The 20668-nt window shown below is 34.5% G+C and overlaps 1 protein-coding gene across 8 annotated transcripts; it reads right to left on the bottom strand.

Annotated features, from left to right (window-relative positions):
• Nucleotides 1-2898: 2898 nt before the first annotated feature.
• On the bottom strand, nt 2899-15354 carry LOC106064454 (ADP-ribosylation factor-related protein 1-like). 8 transcript variants are annotated; one of them, XM_056029538.1, is made up of 10 exons: nt 14798-15354; nt 11813-11875; nt 10039-10255; nt 9342-9434; nt 8820-8907; nt 8606-8688; nt 7088-7169; nt 6179-6249; nt 5129-5229; nt 2899-4136 (listed from the first exon to the last, which is right to left on the bottom strand). In XM_056029538.1, the coding sequence occupies exons 4-10, from the start codon at nt 9432-9434 to the stop codon at nt 4046-4048; spliced, it is 609 nt and encodes a 202-aa protein (XP_055885513.1). In that variant the 5' UTR covers nt 10039-10255; nt 11813-11875; nt 14798-15354; the 3' UTR covers nt 2899-4045. The 8 variants fall into 8 exon arrangements, with proteins under 8 accessions (XP_055885513.1, XP_013078479.1, XP_013078487.1 ...); XM_013223025.2 differs by lacking the exon at nt 14798-15354 and adding an exon at nt 12291-12427; XM_013223033.2 differs by lacking the exon at nt 14798-15354 and adding an exon at nt 12210-12415.
• Between the last annotated feature and the right edge of the window lie 5314 nt (nt 15355-20668).

The raw sequence follows: 20668 nt of genomic DNA, 5'->3' as shown, positions 1-20668 counted from the left end.
CAGCAGTTATCAAGCTAGAGTGTATCTGCTACCAAAACATTAAATTCATCAACAAATACCCCAAATTAGGGAGCTCAAAGAATTAATAATTAGGAAGCCTTCCTGAAAATTCTAAATCCCAAAGTTTGGTAGGCATAAAAAACAAACTTATACTAGTCTTATTGTGGGTATATTTTTTTTCTTTACCAATTAGTCAAAGCCATCAAACAATCTAGATCAGTGATGCCCAACCTTATTTGGTCTGCGGGCCATTTTAATTTTCGGCATTCGTGTCGCGGGCCATATCACCAATAAGAAAATATATATATATATATATACAATAAGCTATTTTAATAGTTTACATAAATTAATATGATGCATGAAGTTTATCCAAAACCATCTTCTGAATATCTGGCTGCATAGATGAAACACCAAGTCAGAGCACTGAATCTAGATGTTCACCCGTGAGGCCATTACGTCACATGGTTTTCGCCCGTTTCATCATTGAAAAAGTTTGTTCACACAAATAAGTGCTTGAAAACATTGTGATCATCCTTAGTGCTTGTTTTCGAAGATTTGGAAACGCTTCTGCAGGTAACATGGAGTAGTAGTCAATGGTCTGCATCACTTGAAATGTATCAAGCAAGAATGTCTGGCTTAGTAAGTCAATCAGTTCCAGTTGTAGATCTGTCGGAGCACTTGACACATCGGCAGCAAACGGATTTTCAAAAAGACGGATTTCATTTTTTAAATTCTGAAAAGCTACAAATCTTTCACTGAAATGATTCATCAAGAGCCTCAGAAGTTAGATCATTCTTTTTTTTAGGGAAAGACATATTTAGCTGCTTATCATTTTGTAGAGTGGTACAGGTTGGAAAGTGGACAAGATGCACCCTTTCCGCCTGTTGAATGAAGAGTTCAAATTTTGTTTGGAAATCACATATGTCTGTATACACAAGCAAAATCAATTTGTCTTTCCCTTATAGTTTGGTGTTGAGTTCATTTAGATGTGATGTGATGTCGCATAAAATAGTCAAATCCCACAACCATGAGGGGTCGTTCAGTTGTGGCACTTGTTTTGATATTTACGTCATAAATATTTTAATTTCGTGTCTGAAATCAAACAAATGTTTTAATACCTTTCCTCGGCTTAACCAGACTCCCCCCCCCCTTTCCTGCACTTTACTGTCAAATAGAACGTCTTCATATTCGGACTCTATTTCTGTCAGAAAATCTTTGAAAGTTCTGTGAATCAACGCTCTTGTGATTTGATGAAATTTACAGTGTTGAACACAATCATCATCACATGGTCCAAATTCAAAACCTTTCCACAGAGATTTTGTTGGTGAATGATGCAGTGAAGCCGCAGGGGTTCAGTTCCATTTGACTCAAAAACTTTTTAAATAACTCTTGCTGTCATTCCGCTGTGACATCCAACCGTATTTCTAGCGCCATCAGTAGTCACTCCGAATAATTATTCCAAAGAAGAGCAAGGTCCTATATGATGGCTGACACTTCTTTGAACAGGTCTTCTCCAGTTGTAGTCCCATGCATGTTCCTCATAGCTGCTAACTCTTCTGATATATCAAAATTGCTGTTTGTACCGCGAATAAATACGCAAAAAGTCTTCATCGCTCTACATAAGATGTTAGCAACTCTGTAGCTGGCCCTTGTCGCAGACTCATTTTCTTGTCTCTTTTTGTTAAATATTCTTGTCAATCCCCCAATATCTAGTCGTAGCTTGGCAATCTTGTCTTCGGGGCTCAAACCAAGAATGCCACTGTTGTGACACGGTTACTGTATATGGTCAACCGTGACACACGGTCAAGTGTTGGGTATCGGAGAGTTAAGGGACTTGTGGAAAGTGACGAGTGTGTTGAAGATATGCAGAAGGAAGTGATCTAGTGGAGTTGGTTATCTGTAGATAATGTTAGCCTTGTAAATATGTTATGTTTGAATGCTTCACAATAAAAGACAGTTTATACTTAAAAGGACTTGTTTCTTCACAAAGTGTTTATATGTGTTTGGCTTCATAATGCCTTTTATTGTTATGTTCCTTAAAAACAACCACACTTTCTTTACAAATTAAACATGTTGGCTTACTATCATATTCCACACAACAAAAGTAAAGATCTGTCCACTTTTCCTGAAAGTTTCTACATTCAGAGTCCACTTTTTGTTTTTTAGGCTCTCCCATTTTATTAAATCACAAACATTAAACAATACGGTACCAATCGCTTTGACATCAAAAGAACACGACCCAAAATGATGCATCAATGATGCTCTGTGTTGCACACAAAAGGTGTCAAGGACACGGCTAGTTCAAGACAGTAGCGAAATTTTCCAAGAATTAAAAATAGCTATCAAATTTTATCGCCATTGAAAAAAACAACAACACTTGTGTTCTTACAATACAAAAAATAATTATTATGAATATTAAAATACCAAACATAAAGATGGAATTCATCAAAGAATGAGTGAGAAGCCTAACTTGAAGAGAATATTTTTTCAACATTATAATTTTTTTTTTACATTTTGTTCCAATGCTTTGGCGGGCCGGATAGAAGCACGTCGCGGGCCGGATATGGCCCGCGGGCCGTAGTTTGGGCATCGCTGATCTAGATGTATATATATTTATGAAATGCTAATAATTGTGCTCTGTGACAGAAAATAAAACCCACCTGTAAATGTAAAAACTGCTTACTAAAGGAAGAAAATAACATGGACACATATCTTGAAGAGTGTTTTAATTAAATGATTTTTTAGCTCTATAATCATCCAGTCTTATAAGCTAATAATTCATTTTCAGAGAACTCTGTTACTAATTCAGCAAAATGTTTGTAGTGACAATTTAAAAAAAAGCTTCTTGAAATTATCTTACGGTAGTAACAATTTAAATAAATAATTAAAGCCAAAGTATTTTGTTTGTTTGTTTTTTTTAATTACATTTTTTTCACCATAACACTAACATTTTCAAAACAATAAGAAAATGTAACATTATTTCAAGATTATTATTATTGAACTAATAATAACCAAAAATTACAGACAAATTGACAAGACCAACACAGACCATTTTCAACAATGTCAATTATTCATGTTAAAGAGAATGAAAAAAAACAAAACTTCCCCGAAGCTTATAAAAGCCAGTTAACACATGCAAGAAAAAATATACAATTGGAAGATCCATGCCATCTAATGTGACCCTATTCCTAAAAGTCAAGGTTGAATGCATCTCTACACTAAATGTCCACATTTACCAAAAGCTCTGAGATCAATAAAAAGATACAAATACATCTTATCCTCTACACCAGCAACACACAGAAATAACAAGATGAAAAAATTTAATTTTTTATTCTAAAAATCTTTCTACTTCCTATTTAGGGAACTATTATCAAGGGTATGAACTCATAATAGCTAAGTAGAATTACAATCAAGTTATATTTAGTTGAGTGCACCAAGTATTGAGGAGTGATGCACTAGAATAACAATTTTATTTGTAACAGGATACCTGTAACTTAAATATCAAGCAGATTTTCAAGGGAATTTCCTCACTCAATCTCACAATGTGCTTAGCAGTAAGATCCTCTTAGTTTGTTCTAGTAAAAATCTTCCTCAATGTTCCTTTACAGAATATCTTTGTATCATATCCTGTTATTACAGACAAGTGAAATAAAACTTTGCACCTGTCCCTTGGACTAATTACAGAGTTATGAAGATACCTGGCATATCATTGAGTCATATGTTCCTCAATTCAGCTGTCACTCTGTCAGCTCAAACTGAGTGCAGTCTCATAGAATAGAATTATACAACACAGATCTTCAAACTTGATAAATATTAAATAGTTGGCATCACCAATAAACAATTTTAAATACCGGTATAGTCACATTTTTCTATGAAAAGTCACATCCTTTGTACAGAGCTACAAATGTTGATTGAACCAAAGAAATAAGTCTTTTTTTGTTGCGCTCCAATCTCAAGTATAACCTCTGATGAAGGAATGAAAATTAGGACACAAAAAGATGAACAGGAAAGAAAGGAACAATCGATGAACTTCCCCTTGACTAGATCATGTGATCTCTTTCTGTTGTGGAGGACGTGATGAGCTATTTCGTTTGATGGCCTCCACAAGCCAGTCGATTCCCTCTTGAACACCATCACTGAAATAGTTTAGAAGAGTTATTACAGTTACCCATACCTAATCATTATATCTACACAGAATAAATGTGGTCAGCATTTATCAATCAACCCTTTTATGTCAACTCATGGCACCACGTTTCATAAAACTGAAAAACTTTTTGAGTTCTATTAGCAAAAATCTTTTTAACAAAAAAAAATAAAATAATAATTATATTAGTCCATACATTAAGAAGTACACACAGTGTAGCTTAAAGAAACCAATTTTTAAATAAGTACCGGTATGCTACTAAGAATTTTCTGTAGAGATCAAATTACTATTAGCCTTACATTCTTGAACACCCATGAATAAAATTCAAAATCATTTTGTTATTAAAATGAAAACAAACAAAAAATTACTTTTAATCTATTTAAACACTTAGATTAATTACAATTATCTTCTTTTAAGCTGCAATGAAAAAAGGGAGTTATCTACCCTGGTTTATACTGCTAGTTAAAAAAGAGGTGTATTTACTTCCCTTTGACTGATTTGCCTACCTAGTGCATTTGTCAAGAGTTTACATTATGAAATTGCAATTCATTCTTGTTTTGGTTATTAAGAAAAAAAAAACAATACAAAAGTTTCATTTTATTTTTCAATAATTATAATACTGCTGTAAATATCTAATACAGTATAGTTACCAAGGAATATTTGTGTTTCAAAGAAAAGTTTCTCTTTATGACTTAAGATCTATATAACATCACAATTATTTTTTTTTTAACCAGATCTTAGTTAGTAATCACCAACCATTAGCAATACAGATTGCAAGCATCCATTAGAGTCATTAGAGCAAGAACATTTTTAAGTTCCCAAATAAAGACATTCTAACTTAAACTATCAATGAGATTAGAACTTTGAACCAAAAGTTAGGGTACATAATGTTCAAATAACACAGCCATATCAGACTACTGTAACAAATTTTATTAGCATAATAATGTTTAAGGCATAAAACATAATAACAAAATAAATACTTGCCCTTTAAGTGCGGAAACACCCTGAACCCAAGACTCACGTTGACCCATTACCTGCAGGGGATCATTGAAAATGGTCTTGACTTCTGTCACTTTTAAGCAACCCTGGTTATCAATGTAAGGAAATAAACAGGTATAAAAGAAACACTGACTTTAACAAGATATAGGTTTATTCAATGCCTGTATATGCTAGATTACAAAGACTATGTCATCAGAATTTCTCTTTAAGACCCTCCACCGAATGTTTTGTGTGTTTGTCACAAGAACAATGTGACATTTGATCATGTCAGTCTTTTCTTTTTAGAGTTAATGTTTTTAGGAAGCATGGTAGATAAGTGACAAAGCACTTCTAAAGCGAGGGGGCTCAGATTCGAGTCTAGGTGAAGGCTGTATTTTAAACTTTGAGATGGGTACCAGGTATTAGGTTTAGGTCATTTTACTGGTCACACAAGTGGCCTCCTTCAATTATAAAAGAAATAAAGTTTATCTCATAGAGGGATTTTTCATGTGACAGAAGAGCCCTAATCTGGATAGACATTCCCATCCACATGTAGTGGAGGTATAGGTAGCATTTGTTTTGGAGGTAGAGGAACCAGCCATTTTTCGATTGATACGCTTTGCTTCCAGCGATGAGGCTAAAGCTTTTTTGTTCTGTCTGTGGATTTCTTTTTCACTATCTTTCTACACATAGTGTGGTCTAGAGCTATGTCTTCCAAGTAGTCAACACTGATGCCCACATAACACCCTCGCCAATATTTTAACGAAGTGATCTCAGGAACTCAAAAACTTTTTTTGAATTCATAGGGAAATTCCAACTAGTACTCTTTCCTTTACTAACCTTTGTGTAATCTCATGGTCAAACTAGTGTCATGGTAAAAAATCCATTAAAGTAGCATGATCTATGGGAGCATTAACACTTTTATTCAATGTTTAACAAGACTGACATGTTGACTCTTTCATACAATCCAGGAATGTTATAGTTTGATCACAGACTGTTTTGATTTTAAGGGTAGATGTACAGAAAATGATTGTAGAAAACTATCCACTAACTGACCTCCAAGTCCTGCTTGTTGGCTAGTAACATCAGTGGAACACCAGCAAGATTATCATTCATGACCATTTTCTCTGAAGAAATAACAAAAAACAGATAATATTAGGTATAATCATTATGACAAAATATGTAACTCTCCACTGCCTAATGGTAAGTGTGTGTAGAAGATTTAATTTGGCCTTTAAAAAAAAATCATTTGCAATAGTATTAAATATGTGTTTCTGTTTATTAAGGAGGTGCAGTGGCTGAATGGTAAAGCGCTTGGTTTCCGAACTGGAGGTTCCTGGGTTTCAATCCTGGTGAAGACTAGGATTTTTTTATTTCTGGATCTTTAGGGCACCTCTGAGTACATCCAGCTCTAATGGGTAATGAGATTAGTTGGAGAAAAGTAAAGGCAGATGGTCATTGTGTTAGCAACATGACACCCTTGCTAACCATGGGCCATGTAAAAAGATTTTCTTTACATCACCCTGCCCCATATATCGCAAGGTCTGAAAGGAGGAACTTTTTTACTTTTGTATATTAACATCTGAAATTTTTATAAGAAGATTTCTGTAAAGTCATCATCATTAAATGATCAAGCTTTATAACCCCTTGAGTTGACAAGACATGTTGATGTTAACAAAATAAAATATGCTGCAAAGAATGTTATGAAAAGTATATGTATAAGGAATAAGCTTAAGGAACGATAACATCATTATCATGAGATAATCATCAGTCAATGATAACATCATTATCATGAGATAATCATCAGTCAATGATAACATCATTATCATGAGATAATCATCAGTCAATGATAACATCATTATCATGAGATAATCATCAGTCAATGATAACATCATTTTCATGAGATTATCATCAGTCAATGATAACATTATTATCATGAGATTATCAGTCTAACAACCAACTCACCAAATGCTTCTTTTGATTCTTCAACTCTTTCTCTGTCCGAGGAGTCTACAATGTAGATCACAGCATGGGACTCTACATAGTACTAGGACAATAAAAGAAACAACAAATCATTATACAAGGAAAACAGACATGTACATGTATACTATCATGATAAGTGGAATATCACTGCAGTATAGTTGACCCGATGGTAAAAAGTACACCAAAGTACCTATATTTCTATTAATATGAATAATTTGGATGTGGTTACATTAATGTCTGTTTTGGAATATATTAACATGATTTATATAAAAAAAATAATGTTTTAAATATATGAATATGCAACAAACAATTTTTTTTACACCTTATAAGGGAACTGAGTTTGTTTACTTAGAGAAAAATCTTAATTAGGAGGATGGACTTCAAGTCACACCTCTACACAGGTAACCAGGTAATGAGTTTGCTTACTTGGTGATAACATTTCAATTACGGTAGCGGACTACAATCCACACCTCTACAGGGGTACTCGAGTTTGCTTACTTGGAGGTTTACGTTTACATTAGTACAATATACATGTATATATTCTATATTGACAAACAAGTTACACAGATTAGTTTAACTTTAATTCATCAATGAGAGATCAGAGTTTAAAACAAGTAAAATAAAAATATAACATAGGTATGTTATTTAGAAGTTTTGCAAAATGTTCAGTATTTAGCTATTTACTAGACATGTAGGTATGATATCCAGCTCCAGACAGATATCTTATTTTACTATCCGGCCATATCTGGCTCCAGCCGGATATCAAAAAGTGCTATCCATTGCACCCCTAACTGGATAGTTCTTTATAGATGCTTCTGTCACAAATTATAAATGAAAACAAAAGAACATTTTAAAAACTTTATTATGGTTTTCTGTAACATAGATAATGGTTTGTCCTTTTTTTCTCCATTAGCCAACAGTCAAATCTTACATTATATTGCTTTATATCAAACAGCTCATTTTCATTTCAGGCTGAACAAGAATCAAGCTTCTGATGATTAACCTCTAATTTTATCTTAGGATACAAGACAAGCCCTCACATAGAACTCCCACCTGGTAAGAGGAATACAAGACAAGCCCTCACACAGAACTCCCACCTGGTAAGAGGAATACAAGACAAGCCCTCACACAGAACTCCCGCCTGGTAAGAGGAATACAAGACAAGCCCTCACACAGAACTCCCACCTGGTACAAGGAAGAGGGGACTGCCCAGACAAACGTGGGGCCGAGATTTGGCTGAGACAGTTGGAATAACAAGCCCAGAACTGCAGGAAGCTGGTTAGTGGTCTATGCCCAAGACGGAGCAACAGAAATGATATATGATAATGATATTTAAAGTGGTTTCAAAGTAATGACCAGCCATGGAAAAAATTCCATCATTTCACTGCTAATACTATCACTTTCTGCCCCAAAGTGTCCTTCATTATTATAAACAGCCACTTGTAAAGTGATGTTTGATTCAAACGATCATCAAATATGGTAAATCCTTATGGTGCTTACTTTATCCCATAATGACTGAAGTTCCTCCTGTCCTCCAAGGTCCCAAAAATTCAAGCGAGATGTGCCAACATCAATTTTTCCAACTGAAAACAAAAAAGAAAAAAACATGTACTGAAATAAATCCTAATGGTCTTAAAATGAAAAGCCAATTTCAATTCAAACTTTATCACAGATAGGATCAAAATCAATTTTATTCTAATGTAAACCTCCTTACTATTGAGTCCAACTGTTGATGTTATTTTGGCTAGATTCATTCCTTGGTAGTTTTTGTTAAACTTTGTTTTTGTTTGTTCCAAAAATGTCTGTGATATAAAAACATTAAAAAATCAGGCTTGGTTTATACTTAATTTACTATTACAACAGATCAGGGGAATCTCATATTTCTACGAATTGCAATACAATGTTACCTTTAATCTCTCTCATTTTATGTTGTTGAATTTTTATTTACTGATTTAGCAAATTATATTTTAATATAGTACAGGGAAAAAAAAAATTAAAATAGCATGCTATCAAACCTATATACTAACAACTTGGATATTTCAGCTCAAGGAAATGGAGCAGGATTGAAAAGCTATTATTAGCATGTGTCATTTAGTGTGGGGGGGATGATGAAATGTAATTTTGCCTTTCCCTTATTACCCTAATCTTCCATCAGTATCACAAGAGGCTGTAGCATGTGTATACAAATTTTAGATATGATTTTTTTTTACTCCAATATCTAGAATCTATCACTCACTGTTTTCCCAGCATTGTCCAAGCCTAAGATGAGAACGAAGTACTGGTCCCTCTGGCACATGTACTTGTAGAAGCCAGACAGCAGAGTATACATCTATAGATAAAAGAAAGAAATACAAGAATTTATATGGCAAGATGACTGATTTTTACAAGCATGAAAGGTGCTTATATATATGATGTGCGGTCAAAGAAAAGCTATTCTCTTAATAATGGTAGGATACTACATGTAATGCTTTGTTCCCCAGTATATTTTGTTGAATTTTATGTTAATATATGATGCGATATCCCCCAAATGAATTTTCTAAATATTGTGGGTGAAATGGACCAATTAAAATATTCCGTATGATTGATTATCGGTATGATCAATCACCCGGACAGACCCTATTCTTGATTATTTGTGGTAATCTACATTCTACTGTAGATAATTGCATAAATAAAAAAATATTTAAAACAACTGTGCTTCATCTCCATTAACAATGAAACAACCATTTAAAAAAAAGAAACAAACACTACAAAAAGGGAAATAAAACTTCACAAAAAAGGAAACAAACACTTTATAAAAAAAAAAGGAAACAATTCACAAAAACAAAAAAAAAAGGACAAAAACACTTCACAAAAAAGGAATCACCAGAACAAAGCAATAAAATAGAAAGCTCTTGCAAGTATACTATGAAGTAAAGCAACCTAAAGTTATCTACCTTAGAGGGTTTACTTTTCAAAATGGACTAAACAGAGGAACAGCTGCTCATTTTTATAGCTTGCTTTTTACTTGTTTTCTAAAATGTACCCAGGTTTTACAATATCAGTCACTTTACAATTTCGTCTGACGTGTGTAATACATAAAATGCTGTCATCTTCTACGATATGGAACTGAAGTTTGAGAAAGTTTTTCTAAACTTGAAGCGACACTGCACTCTGAAAAATAAAAAAAAGAGAGAATACTTATCAAATGAATGTATTTTCTCTATGAAGACATTAATGCAGGAAAAACTTTCTCTAGAGTGTATCATTCTAGGGGTCACCATCACAAAATATATTTTAGTTGCCACTTTCAGTGTTTGTTCACTTTGCCAACCTGTAACATCTTAGCTGTTACTAAAATGAAGTCTAGATTGCAAGCATTTTATGTGGCTCAGTTTAGCACTATGGTAACTAGAAATATTATAGAAGCATGTTTTAAAATGTACACAAATGATTTGTGACTCCACTTTCTTGTATGTAATACCTGGTTTTAGTTCTAGCCAATAAAAAGTTTTTCTTTTAATATAAATAATCAAGAGACCGGTAGTTAAGTTACATTCATAATAATGGCTTTATAAAAGACTAATCTAAACTTTAGTAGATATAAAAAAAAGTTATTATTTATCATATTAATCTAATAATATATATATATATATATATATATATATATATATATATATATATATATATATATATATATATATATACATTTGATCTTATGAATATATGAGATTTGTAATGTGTGTCTTTTCTAATCTACATTCCAATTCATTTAGAACTATAATAGATCTAGATCAACAACTAGTAGATCTATCTATGTATTACTAAAGTTTACAAACTTAGACTTTGATTTAGATCTAGATCTAGACTCTGGTTACACTCTAGTAGTAAGTAGTAGTTACTCATTTAATGCTTAACTTAACCTAGACCAAGTCCAAGTTGAAGTTACACCAAATCAAACTTGTTAGTGTCTTGACTAGCTGGTAAATAAATTAGATCTATAACTATGTGTACTGTAATAAAGATATGAATATAGCTAGTCACAGCTAGTGGATAAAAGTAAAATCACAATGACATTTCATGACATGGATCTAGCTCTAGATCCTAGAATCTGTAGTAATCTATATAGATTCTATGATATTAATATTAATGATGATGTCTAGATCTACTATATCTATATTTATTTAAGTCATAATATGATGACTAATAACTATATAATAATATATCAATATTTCTCTCTCATTATCATATATTAATATGGCTTGGTCCAGGAGGGTTTCTCACAGTTTCTGTGATTGTATTAGTATTGTCAATTTTATTGCTATAATAAAATGTATAATAATAATATTAATTATTCAACTTATTGGTATATCCTAATTGTTATCATATAAAAATACATATTCAATATTCATTAAATTGCCTGTAAATAAAATTTTGTGAAATTGTAAATTTCTCATGATGATGATCTCATGACGTTACGTTTACTTACGTTACTCGCTAGCCTAAACTTTTAGTTAGGGCCAGGCTAAGCCTAAGCTAAATTTAAAATTAGAAACTAATAAATAAAGGACATCTAGATCTACTCTAACGTCTAAACTATTTTTCTTTGGCTCTATTAACCTTATAATGTACCTTTGTTCAGTATGAGATCTAGACTCTACAGATCTAGATATATAGAATCTAATGTCTAATAAAAACAAGATTTATTTTCAGTGTATGTTATCAGCTTACCAGTATGACGTGTTTACCTTCCGGTAAAAAGCCAAGGGGGAATTACTCTTGTTTCTTTTTAGCCTTTAAACAAAAAATTATACTTAGTTTGATCATTTGATCTATTTCATGCATGAAACTTGTTCTGTTACGGTTATTTTATTGTGATTTTGTAAAAAAAAAAAGATCTATTAAATTACTGATAGACTACATCTAAACTCTGGTCGTGTGGTATGCGCGCTGGACTGTTGTTAGGTCTAGGGTTCAAACCACGCCTGCTACCATCCCCCGTCGCCCTGTTGGAGATTTGGACTAAGAAGTAGATTATTCTTCAACTCTGAAGGAACATCCGAAGCATGTAGAACATTTTACGCATAAAATATAATATAGTACAAAATTACCCTTTACTCTAACGTACCAAAATTACTATTTTGAAAACTGACTCTAAGCCTCGCCTTTTAATGGCCTTTAACGATCAATCGATATCTTTTATATCTACCTGTCAGTCAAGAGTGTAGTTTATATCCAGGGCCGGATTTACTTATAAGCTATATATAGCTTAGGGCCACCAACAAATATTTAGCACTGACATACGCAAAGCGTAGACGACGTGGGCTACACACAACCACACACAATAAAGGTTGTAGAACCAAAGGTATTTTTATTTATTCTAGTAACATTTACTATGTCTCGAAATGTACAAAAAACCCAGACTCGACAAGTTATTTTGTTTTCGCGGGAATTCCCCGCGGTCATTGTGGTTGCTATTTTTTACTTTACTGTCATACTACACACAACCGCTAGAAAGCCAATCGAAATTCGACGTACGTTGTGATATGATAACATTTAAATATAACAAAAGATCTGGCTTAAACTATTTTTATTACATGTCTATGTCTCCCTATGTTTCAATGTGTTTCAATCTTTGTATGATCATGTATAGATCTAGAATACAAATAAATAGCAAATTTATAGTGGATAACAGACACATTTACACCAAATTTATAACTAAATTATTTGCAACCAAAGGGAGTATATAAACACTTTTTTTATAGCCCTCTGTACAAGTTCATTGAAACATTGTTCTATAGAATAACGTGTACATTTTATAATAGAGACACACATTAAGGACCAACCAGATTCGTGTCAATTTATGGACAATCCTTTTAAAAAGCAAATATCTTATCAATTATAATTATACAGATGTTACTTTAAAGATAAGATTATTATTATTATATGATTAGGCAAAACACTTTAAAAATAAAAGTGTAATTGATTTTGATCGTCCCATATGCTAGGACAAATTATTTACAACTTCTCCTTCTTCCCTAGTGCTATTAGAGAATGGAATGGGTTGCCTGAGCCAGCCTGGAAAACCAGTAACTTGGCAGAATTTAAGTCATTGCGTAACATGCATGAGTAGATGCATGACGCGTAGGACGTAATCATATTCTTTTTTGAAGTAACGTCTGTATTGTTTAAGATAAGAAGATAAGAAAAAGCCAGTATGAAATAGAGTCTTTTCCAATACAAAGATTGATTCTATAAAAACAATATGCGTCCCTGAAATCAACATTTTTAACCTTTTGGGTTTCTCTATGATTTAAGTGGGTTAAAAATATTCCAAAAGATAAAATATTAAAGAATTGTTCAGAGTTTCAAACATGAAACAATACTGCGACATGGGTGAAAACATCAACTCTCAACCAAGCAAATGAAGAATTACAAAACGGGATCCCCAGTTTACATAATTTTTTTGGCACCTACACCACTACATAGAAGAAATTTAATTAAAAGAAAATGTACCCAAATATTTAGCCTACATTGTTGTTAGAATTTTTTTTTTTTTTTACTATTACCTATAAGTAATGAGTGGCTGAGTAGTAAAGCACTTAGCTTTCAAACCGAAGGTTCCGGGTTCAAATCCTGGTGAATTGAAGACTTGGATTTTGAGTTTCGGTATCTTAAAGTGACTCTGAGTCCACCCAGCTCTAATGGATACCAGACATTAGAAGGGAAAAAAAAGTAAAGGCGGTTGGTCGTTGTGCTGGCCATGTGACACTCTCGTTAATCGTGGGCCACAGAAACAGATGACCTTATATCATCTGCCCCATAGATCGCAAGGTTTGAAATGGATACATTACTTTTACCTATTAGTAGCCTACAACCTCTTTTGAAAGAAGCTTTTCAAAATTAAAACTAACAAACAATTATCTAAGACACACAATAGATCAATACGGACTTTCAGCTTTAGCAGTCATCTATTGAAGCAGTTTTAAGATCCTACCCAAGACTTGAGACTCCAATGCCATTTATGTAATCATAGATGAGAGGGAATGGCGCCCTAATCATATATGAGAGGGAATGACGCCCTAATCATAGACGAGAGGGAATGACGTTCTAATCATAGACGAGAGGGAATGACGCCATAATCATAGATGAGAGGGAATGACGCCCTAATCATAGATGAGAGGGAATGGCGCCCTAATCACAAATGATAGGGAATGACGCCCTAATCATAGATGAGAGGGAATTACGCCCTAATCATAGACGAGAGGGAATGGCGCCCAAATCATAGATGAGAGGGAATGACGCTCTAATCATAGATGAGAGGGAATGACGCCCTTATCATAGATGAGAGGGAATGACGCCCTAATCGCAGACGCGAAGGAAGACAAGGAAAGATGAAGATATCATTTCCAAGCCAATGCTGGATCTGCCATAGGCACATAATCTATTGCTTAGGGATCCTGAAAAATTGGGAGCCTCAAAGTATTGTCCAAATTATCAATTGTCAAATTTATACTTAAATGTATTTCCGATCTTTTTTTTTTAACCAAGTGCCATTACTTTCGAAAATTACAAAAAAAAAAATAAATAATATTATAATAGAAATGGAATGTGTAAAGTATCTAATTTCGTGTGACCTAAACACGGAGATGCCCCAAGAATCCCTCTGAACTTCAGTAAATCAAGGGAGCCGGTGCTTGAGACAATATTTCTGACCTTGTATTTGTTTAGATCTAAGTCTAGTTTTGACAGAAAGTTTGATTCCTCTGGGTCTTCTCGTTGATCCCGGGCTCGAACCCTACCCACCACCATCTCCAGTCGTCCTCTGGAAGCTTTGGGATCAGATGTAATAGTCTTCAATTCTGAGGGAATATCTGAAACAATAAAAACAACTATTTCCACGGATTTAATTAAACTCATTACAAAATGTGAACTAAAAACAGGACAAAAAATTTAAAATATATTTTAAAAGAAAAGACAATACTTCCATCGTTAAACTTCAAATATAATAAAATAAGAATAAAAAATGAATTTTAAAAAATATTTTTATTCAATTCGTATCGAACCCGTGGCACTGTCAGTTGCTTGATTGCCTTGAAGTTGAATATCCGCATTATTTTGCAATTTTTAGCTAGCCTACATAATATTCTTTATCAAAAGACTGAATGCAACACTAAATTGTGATTTTTTGTGTATTTTTGATAATCAATTACTAGATCTAGATCTAAAAAATAAAATTATATGTTACATAGGTTAGGGTTGAAAAAAAAGCAACTTAACTTCTTTGAAATACTTGACAAAACAACGCCTTGATCCAACTTTCTACACAATGTTCACGATCAGTCGCGGATAAGAATTTATTTCCAGTTTCCAGTCTAGTAGTAGATCTAAGTCTATGGAATGTACTCTGTCTTTTTGTTCAGAAACGAAACGTTGTTCTCTGTAAACGAATAGAAATGTGGCTATCTTTACTAAGCTATGTCTCCATTGAAATGTGGCTATCTTTACTAAGCTATGTCTCCATTGAAATGTGGCTATCTTTACTAAGCTATGTCTCCATTGAAATGTGGCTATCTTTACTAAGCTATGTCTCCATTGAAATGTGGCTATCTTTACTAAGCTATGTCTCCATTGAAATGTGGCTATCTTTACTAAGCTATGTCTCCATTGAAATGTGGCTATCTTTACTAAGTTACTAAGTTATGTCTCCATTGAAATGTGGCTATCTTTACTAAGCTATGTCTCCATTGAAATGTGGCTATCTTTACTAAGCTATGTCTCCATTGAAATGTGGCTATCTTTACTAAGCTATGTCTCCATTGAAATGTGGCTATCTTTACTAAGCTATGTCTCCATTGAAATGTGGCTATCTTTACTAAGCTATGTCTCCATTGAAATGTGGCTATCTTTACTAAGCTATGTCTCCATTGAAATGTGGCTATCTTTACTAAGCTATGTCTCCATTGAAATGAATACATTGCAGTGCAAGGAGATGACAAGTCCAGAGTCTGTTATGTTTACTGGGATACTTTAAATAAGTTTTGATTTTAATCATTTTTATCTTATTATTAATTTTATTTTTGCTTAGTAGAGTATATATTAAAACGCAGATCTAGAAGTTGAGCAATTAGTTGTTTGTAAATCAGCTTGATAAAGATCTAGAGTAGTGTTTCACAAACTATTTACTTATTGGAACACTTCGAACATTTGAGTAGGCCTATTTAGCGAAATTTAGCAGAACACTTTGCTTATATTTTTTTAAGAGATTATTTACATGGTGGCCTACTAGTTAATTAACGGAACACCTAATTAGACCTAGCAGAACACTTTGCTTATATTTTTTTAAGAGATTATTTACATGGTGGCCTACTAGTTAATTAACGGAACACCTAATTAGACCTAGCAGAACACTTTGCTTATATTTTTTTAAAGAGATTATTTACATGGTGGCCTACTAGTTAATTAACGGAACACCTAATTAGACCTAGCAGAACACTTTGCTTATATTTTTTAAAGAGATTATTTACATGGTGGCCTACTAGTTAATTAACGGAACACCTAATTAGACCTAGCGGAACACTTTGCTTATATTTTTTAAGAGATTATTTACACGGTGGCCTACTAGTTAATTAACGGAACACCTAATTAGACCTAGCGGAACACTTTGCTTATATTTTTTTAAGAGATTATTTACATGGTGGCCTACTAGTTAATTAACGGAACACCTATTTAGACCTAGCGGAACACTTTGCTTATATTTTTTTAAGAGATTATTTACATGGTGGCCTACTAGTTAATTAACGGAACACCTATTTAGACCTAGCGGAAAACTAGGTTCCTCGGAACACAGTTTGAGAAACACTGTGGCAGAGATATCTAGAAACTAGAGATATTGGGAATGTCCAACTTGAAATCTAGACACAATTATCTGCTCTTTGTTTTACGCTTTGATTGTAGTAGGCCTATCTTGTTTACGTTCTTTAAGCAAGAAAATGCATTACTAAAAAAAAAAAAGAAAAAGAAGAGAAAGCAAAATGCAGAAATGTGGTGGGCGGTGGGGATCTAAGACAAAGATAATAAAAACTGTAAGGAAATGAACAGAAAAAGATCGTAGAAATTCTGAAAAAAAAAATTGACTCCATAATGAAAGGTCACCATGACTTAAAAAAACTAGAGCCGCACTTTTGAGTGGGGGGGGGGGGTAAAATCTTTCCCCAAACCCTAAATTTAATCCTCAAATAAAAACGTTTTTGTATAATATTTTTTTACATGTTTCGGATGTTCCTTCAGAGTTAAAGACAGTATACATCCTAGCCCAAACATCCCGCAGGACGACGGGGAATGGCAGCGGGCGGAACCATTGAGACGACCGAATGACAGTCCAGCGCGCATACCGCACGACCAGGCAGCCCTCCATGTAAACCCAAACCTGAAACCTTATGTATAAACATCATGTATTGCACAATAGTAAAACAAATTTCCTCACGGATAATAAATATTATTATATTTACTTTACTTTAAGAAATCGTTTCTGAATAGCCTTATGTTAATGTACGGATGAACAGAGAATGCCTCAAGTTTGTTTTTTTCACACTCAACTTACGTTCGAGTTTCTGGGCCGGGGTGTTATGGTGTGTGTTTCCATGGAGATGATGTAGAAAGGGAGCATTAATTGTTAGTCTTGTAGAAAGATAAGAGGCTCTGCCGCAATCTATGCTTAAGAACGAGAGACGATCTAAAATCATGATTGTGTAGAGACGAGTTTTTGTTATAAGTTAGATTTGTTTAAATATTAGTTGTTTTTTTTATTACTTTTAGGTCTATATCTCATCTCAAGATATATTTGTGAATATAATAATAAAAGTCGTATTGAGTTTTTTGTTCACAAGAAATTTGTTCAAGTTGTTTAAAGTTTATTTATTAGAAATATAATACGCCTACATCGGCTCAGTTGTACTAGCGGACTGGAACTACAGGCTAACAATTGATCTACAACAGGGGGATAACTTAGTATATTCACGAACCAGGGTCCACGGTACCGGGATGCATTGCTCCGCCTCTGATCACATCATTCATTTACAGTTGCTTGGCTTGAAATTCTTAATGGATGGTGAGGAGAGCGAATGAAAGCAGGAGCGGAACATTTTTAAAACTACCGCTATCTTTGATGTCGCACTGTGAGGTTATTTGTTGTGGGTTCACGGCCGGCCTTATGCATAGGCAAACTAGGCAGCCACCGAGGGCCTCCGATTGATAAATGCCTCGCAAGAACTCAAAAAAAAATATATAAAAAATTGGATCAAACATAGCAGAACTCTGTCTTGTCTACTAGCCTAGCTCTAAGTCTCTACTAGGATTCAAGATGCCTTACGGAACGCACAGGAATTTCGCTCTATGAATGTATTTTATTTGTTGATTTAGATTTAAATGCAGGAAGGTTTTAATTCATTGCGTCATTTGTTCGTTCTTTTTCTATTTCATTTGTGTGACAATTAACTCACTTCGCATACGGCCTCCTAAGGCCGGCCCTGATTGGTTGTTAGAATTTTATTTTGATTGTAAACCAAGAGTTCTCCAACCAAAATGTGTTTCCATTGTCATGCATTTCTGTGTAACGTAAACCTACTCCAACCAAAAAAAAAAAAAAAAATCCAACAGCTACCATACGAACCAATATTTCCAGTTACCAACACAAAACAACGACTGTTTTTTTTCCCACCACAAATGACAGGATGGACCCAACCCGGCGACAGTTTTAACGGAGTACCACGTGGGCACATACTTTTTAAATTCAAATACCCCCCTCCTCCCACCACCCCGTGATACTTTGTTCCCTTTTCTCTGACCGTGTGAACTGAGCAGGGCAAGAGTCACATACTCTCGTCGGCTTCCAACCCCCGAGTCTCTCCCCTCACCCCGCGCACTTTCAATACGCACACATCACGTTCACGCTATGGATCGATCGGGTTTAAATTGCTTCAGTTCATTATTTAGGCGGGAAGATGCGTTGCGCCAACAGGATGCAGGTGCGCTGGACCAATCGCAGCCCGCAGACTACATTTACTCCGGAACTGGTATTCCGGCATGGCAACTGCCCCTGAAGCGACAAAAAGGAAGTCGCGTCGGCTGTCGGCACGCGCATGCACGTGCTGGCATCCCATAATTCCATACAATTTCCACTTCTAAGGGCTCACAGGTGCGTGGCTGATTCATAGCGACTCAGACAACATAGAGTGTGCGCGGACTCTATAGTACTCGAACTAACATTTGCATTTCTCTCTTCCTCTTTCTTCCATTAATCTTTTTTTCCCTCTAACAGTCTCACCCCCCACCCCCCTCGTCTTAATCCCTCCACGGTCCTTCTTTCTCCATTATCTACTCAATGTATTTGTTACAAACATATTTGGTCATCCTAAAGCCTTGTGTAACCCCAACATCAATATACACGTTGACTTGGTCTACGCGAACGTTTCGGATGTTACGTAACGACTAAGAAAGGGGGGGGGGGCATACAAATTTGTTTACGATTTGATACAAGGGGTGGTGGGGCGGGGGGGGGGTAGATTTGTCACGAACAAAACAAGCAAAACAAAATGTTCAAATGAAATAATAGGCACAGTGGTCCTTTGACTTTCGCGGGTTTAAAATATATATATTAATGGACAAAATACCCCGCTCTTCCCCCCCCCCCCCGGCCGACCGATGTACATGTACAGTATTGGGGAAAAACAACAACTGAATACGTCATCGGAACGCCGAAACAATTCCATACTTTGTCCATCATTTTATAGACACCATGAGGACAAATAAATTATATTTTCTGAAGAGGATAATTAATAGATTCCTTTTTTTTTAAATTCGAATATTCAAGACCATCCAACCACATGGCATGATACAAAAACTATCTGATTTGAACGTTAGCAAAAACATACAAGCTTGAATTCTAAATCTTCCTATCCAACGCCCACAATATGTACAGTTGAACGGGTATGTGTCAGACACGAGAGAACTTAGCACTGGAGCGCCGCAGGGGTGCGGCCTGTCACCAGTATTGTATACCATATACACAAATGACATTCAGAGCCTATCAGCTGACACTCCCATCATAAAATTTGCTGACGACACAGCAATCATTGGCCTTATTGCAGGTGACGAAAATCTGTACTATTCAACAATTAACACCTTTACCAATGGTGTATAGATAACTTTCTAATTTTAAATGTTCAGAAAACTAAAGAAATGATTATTGACTTTAGGAAACATAAAGGCCATATTGCAGAAATTCAGATAAACAACCAAACCATAGAACAAGTGCAAGAATATAAATATCTAGAAACAACCATCAACAACAAACTGAAATAGAGTGGACTCTGTCAAAACCTCTACACAAGAATTCACCAGCGACTTTTCTATCTCAAAAAGCTAAGAAAAAATTTTACATCGACAAAACAATTATTAAACTTTTTTATGCAGCAACCATCAGCAGTCTAGTTAACTTTGCCATCACCTGCTGGTATGGTAATACTTTACTGGCACAAAATATAATGACTAAAAGACTAAATAGACTAATTAAAAAAGCAACGCATA

The sequence above is a fragment of the Biomphalaria glabrata genome, chromosome 5 (genome assembly GCF_947242115.1).
Source record: "Biomphalaria glabrata chromosome 5, xgBioGlab47.1, whole genome shotgun sequence".
NCBI classification, from domain to species: Eukaryota; Metazoa; Mollusca; class Gastropoda; family Planorbidae; genus Biomphalaria; species Biomphalaria glabrata.
Note: the sequence above shows the minus strand (reverse complement) of the source record. Positions and strands in the feature narration are given on the sequence as shown.

Bases quoted from the DNA above. Each gene is read 5' to 3' on its own strand.
- LOC106064454 (XM_056029538.1), bottom strand. From the start codon at position 9,434: ATGTATACTCTGCTGTCTGGCTTCTACAAGTACATGTGCCAGAGGGAC. The intron at 5,230-6,178 runs GTCAGTTAGTGG...ATTGATAACCAG, and splicing joins CCAACAAGCAGGACTTGGAG to GGTTGCTTAAAAGTGACAGA. The intron at 4,137-5,128 runs GCAAGTATTTAT...AAACTATTTCAG, and splicing joins GGTGTTTCCGCACTTAAAGG to TGATGGTGTTCAAGAGGGAA.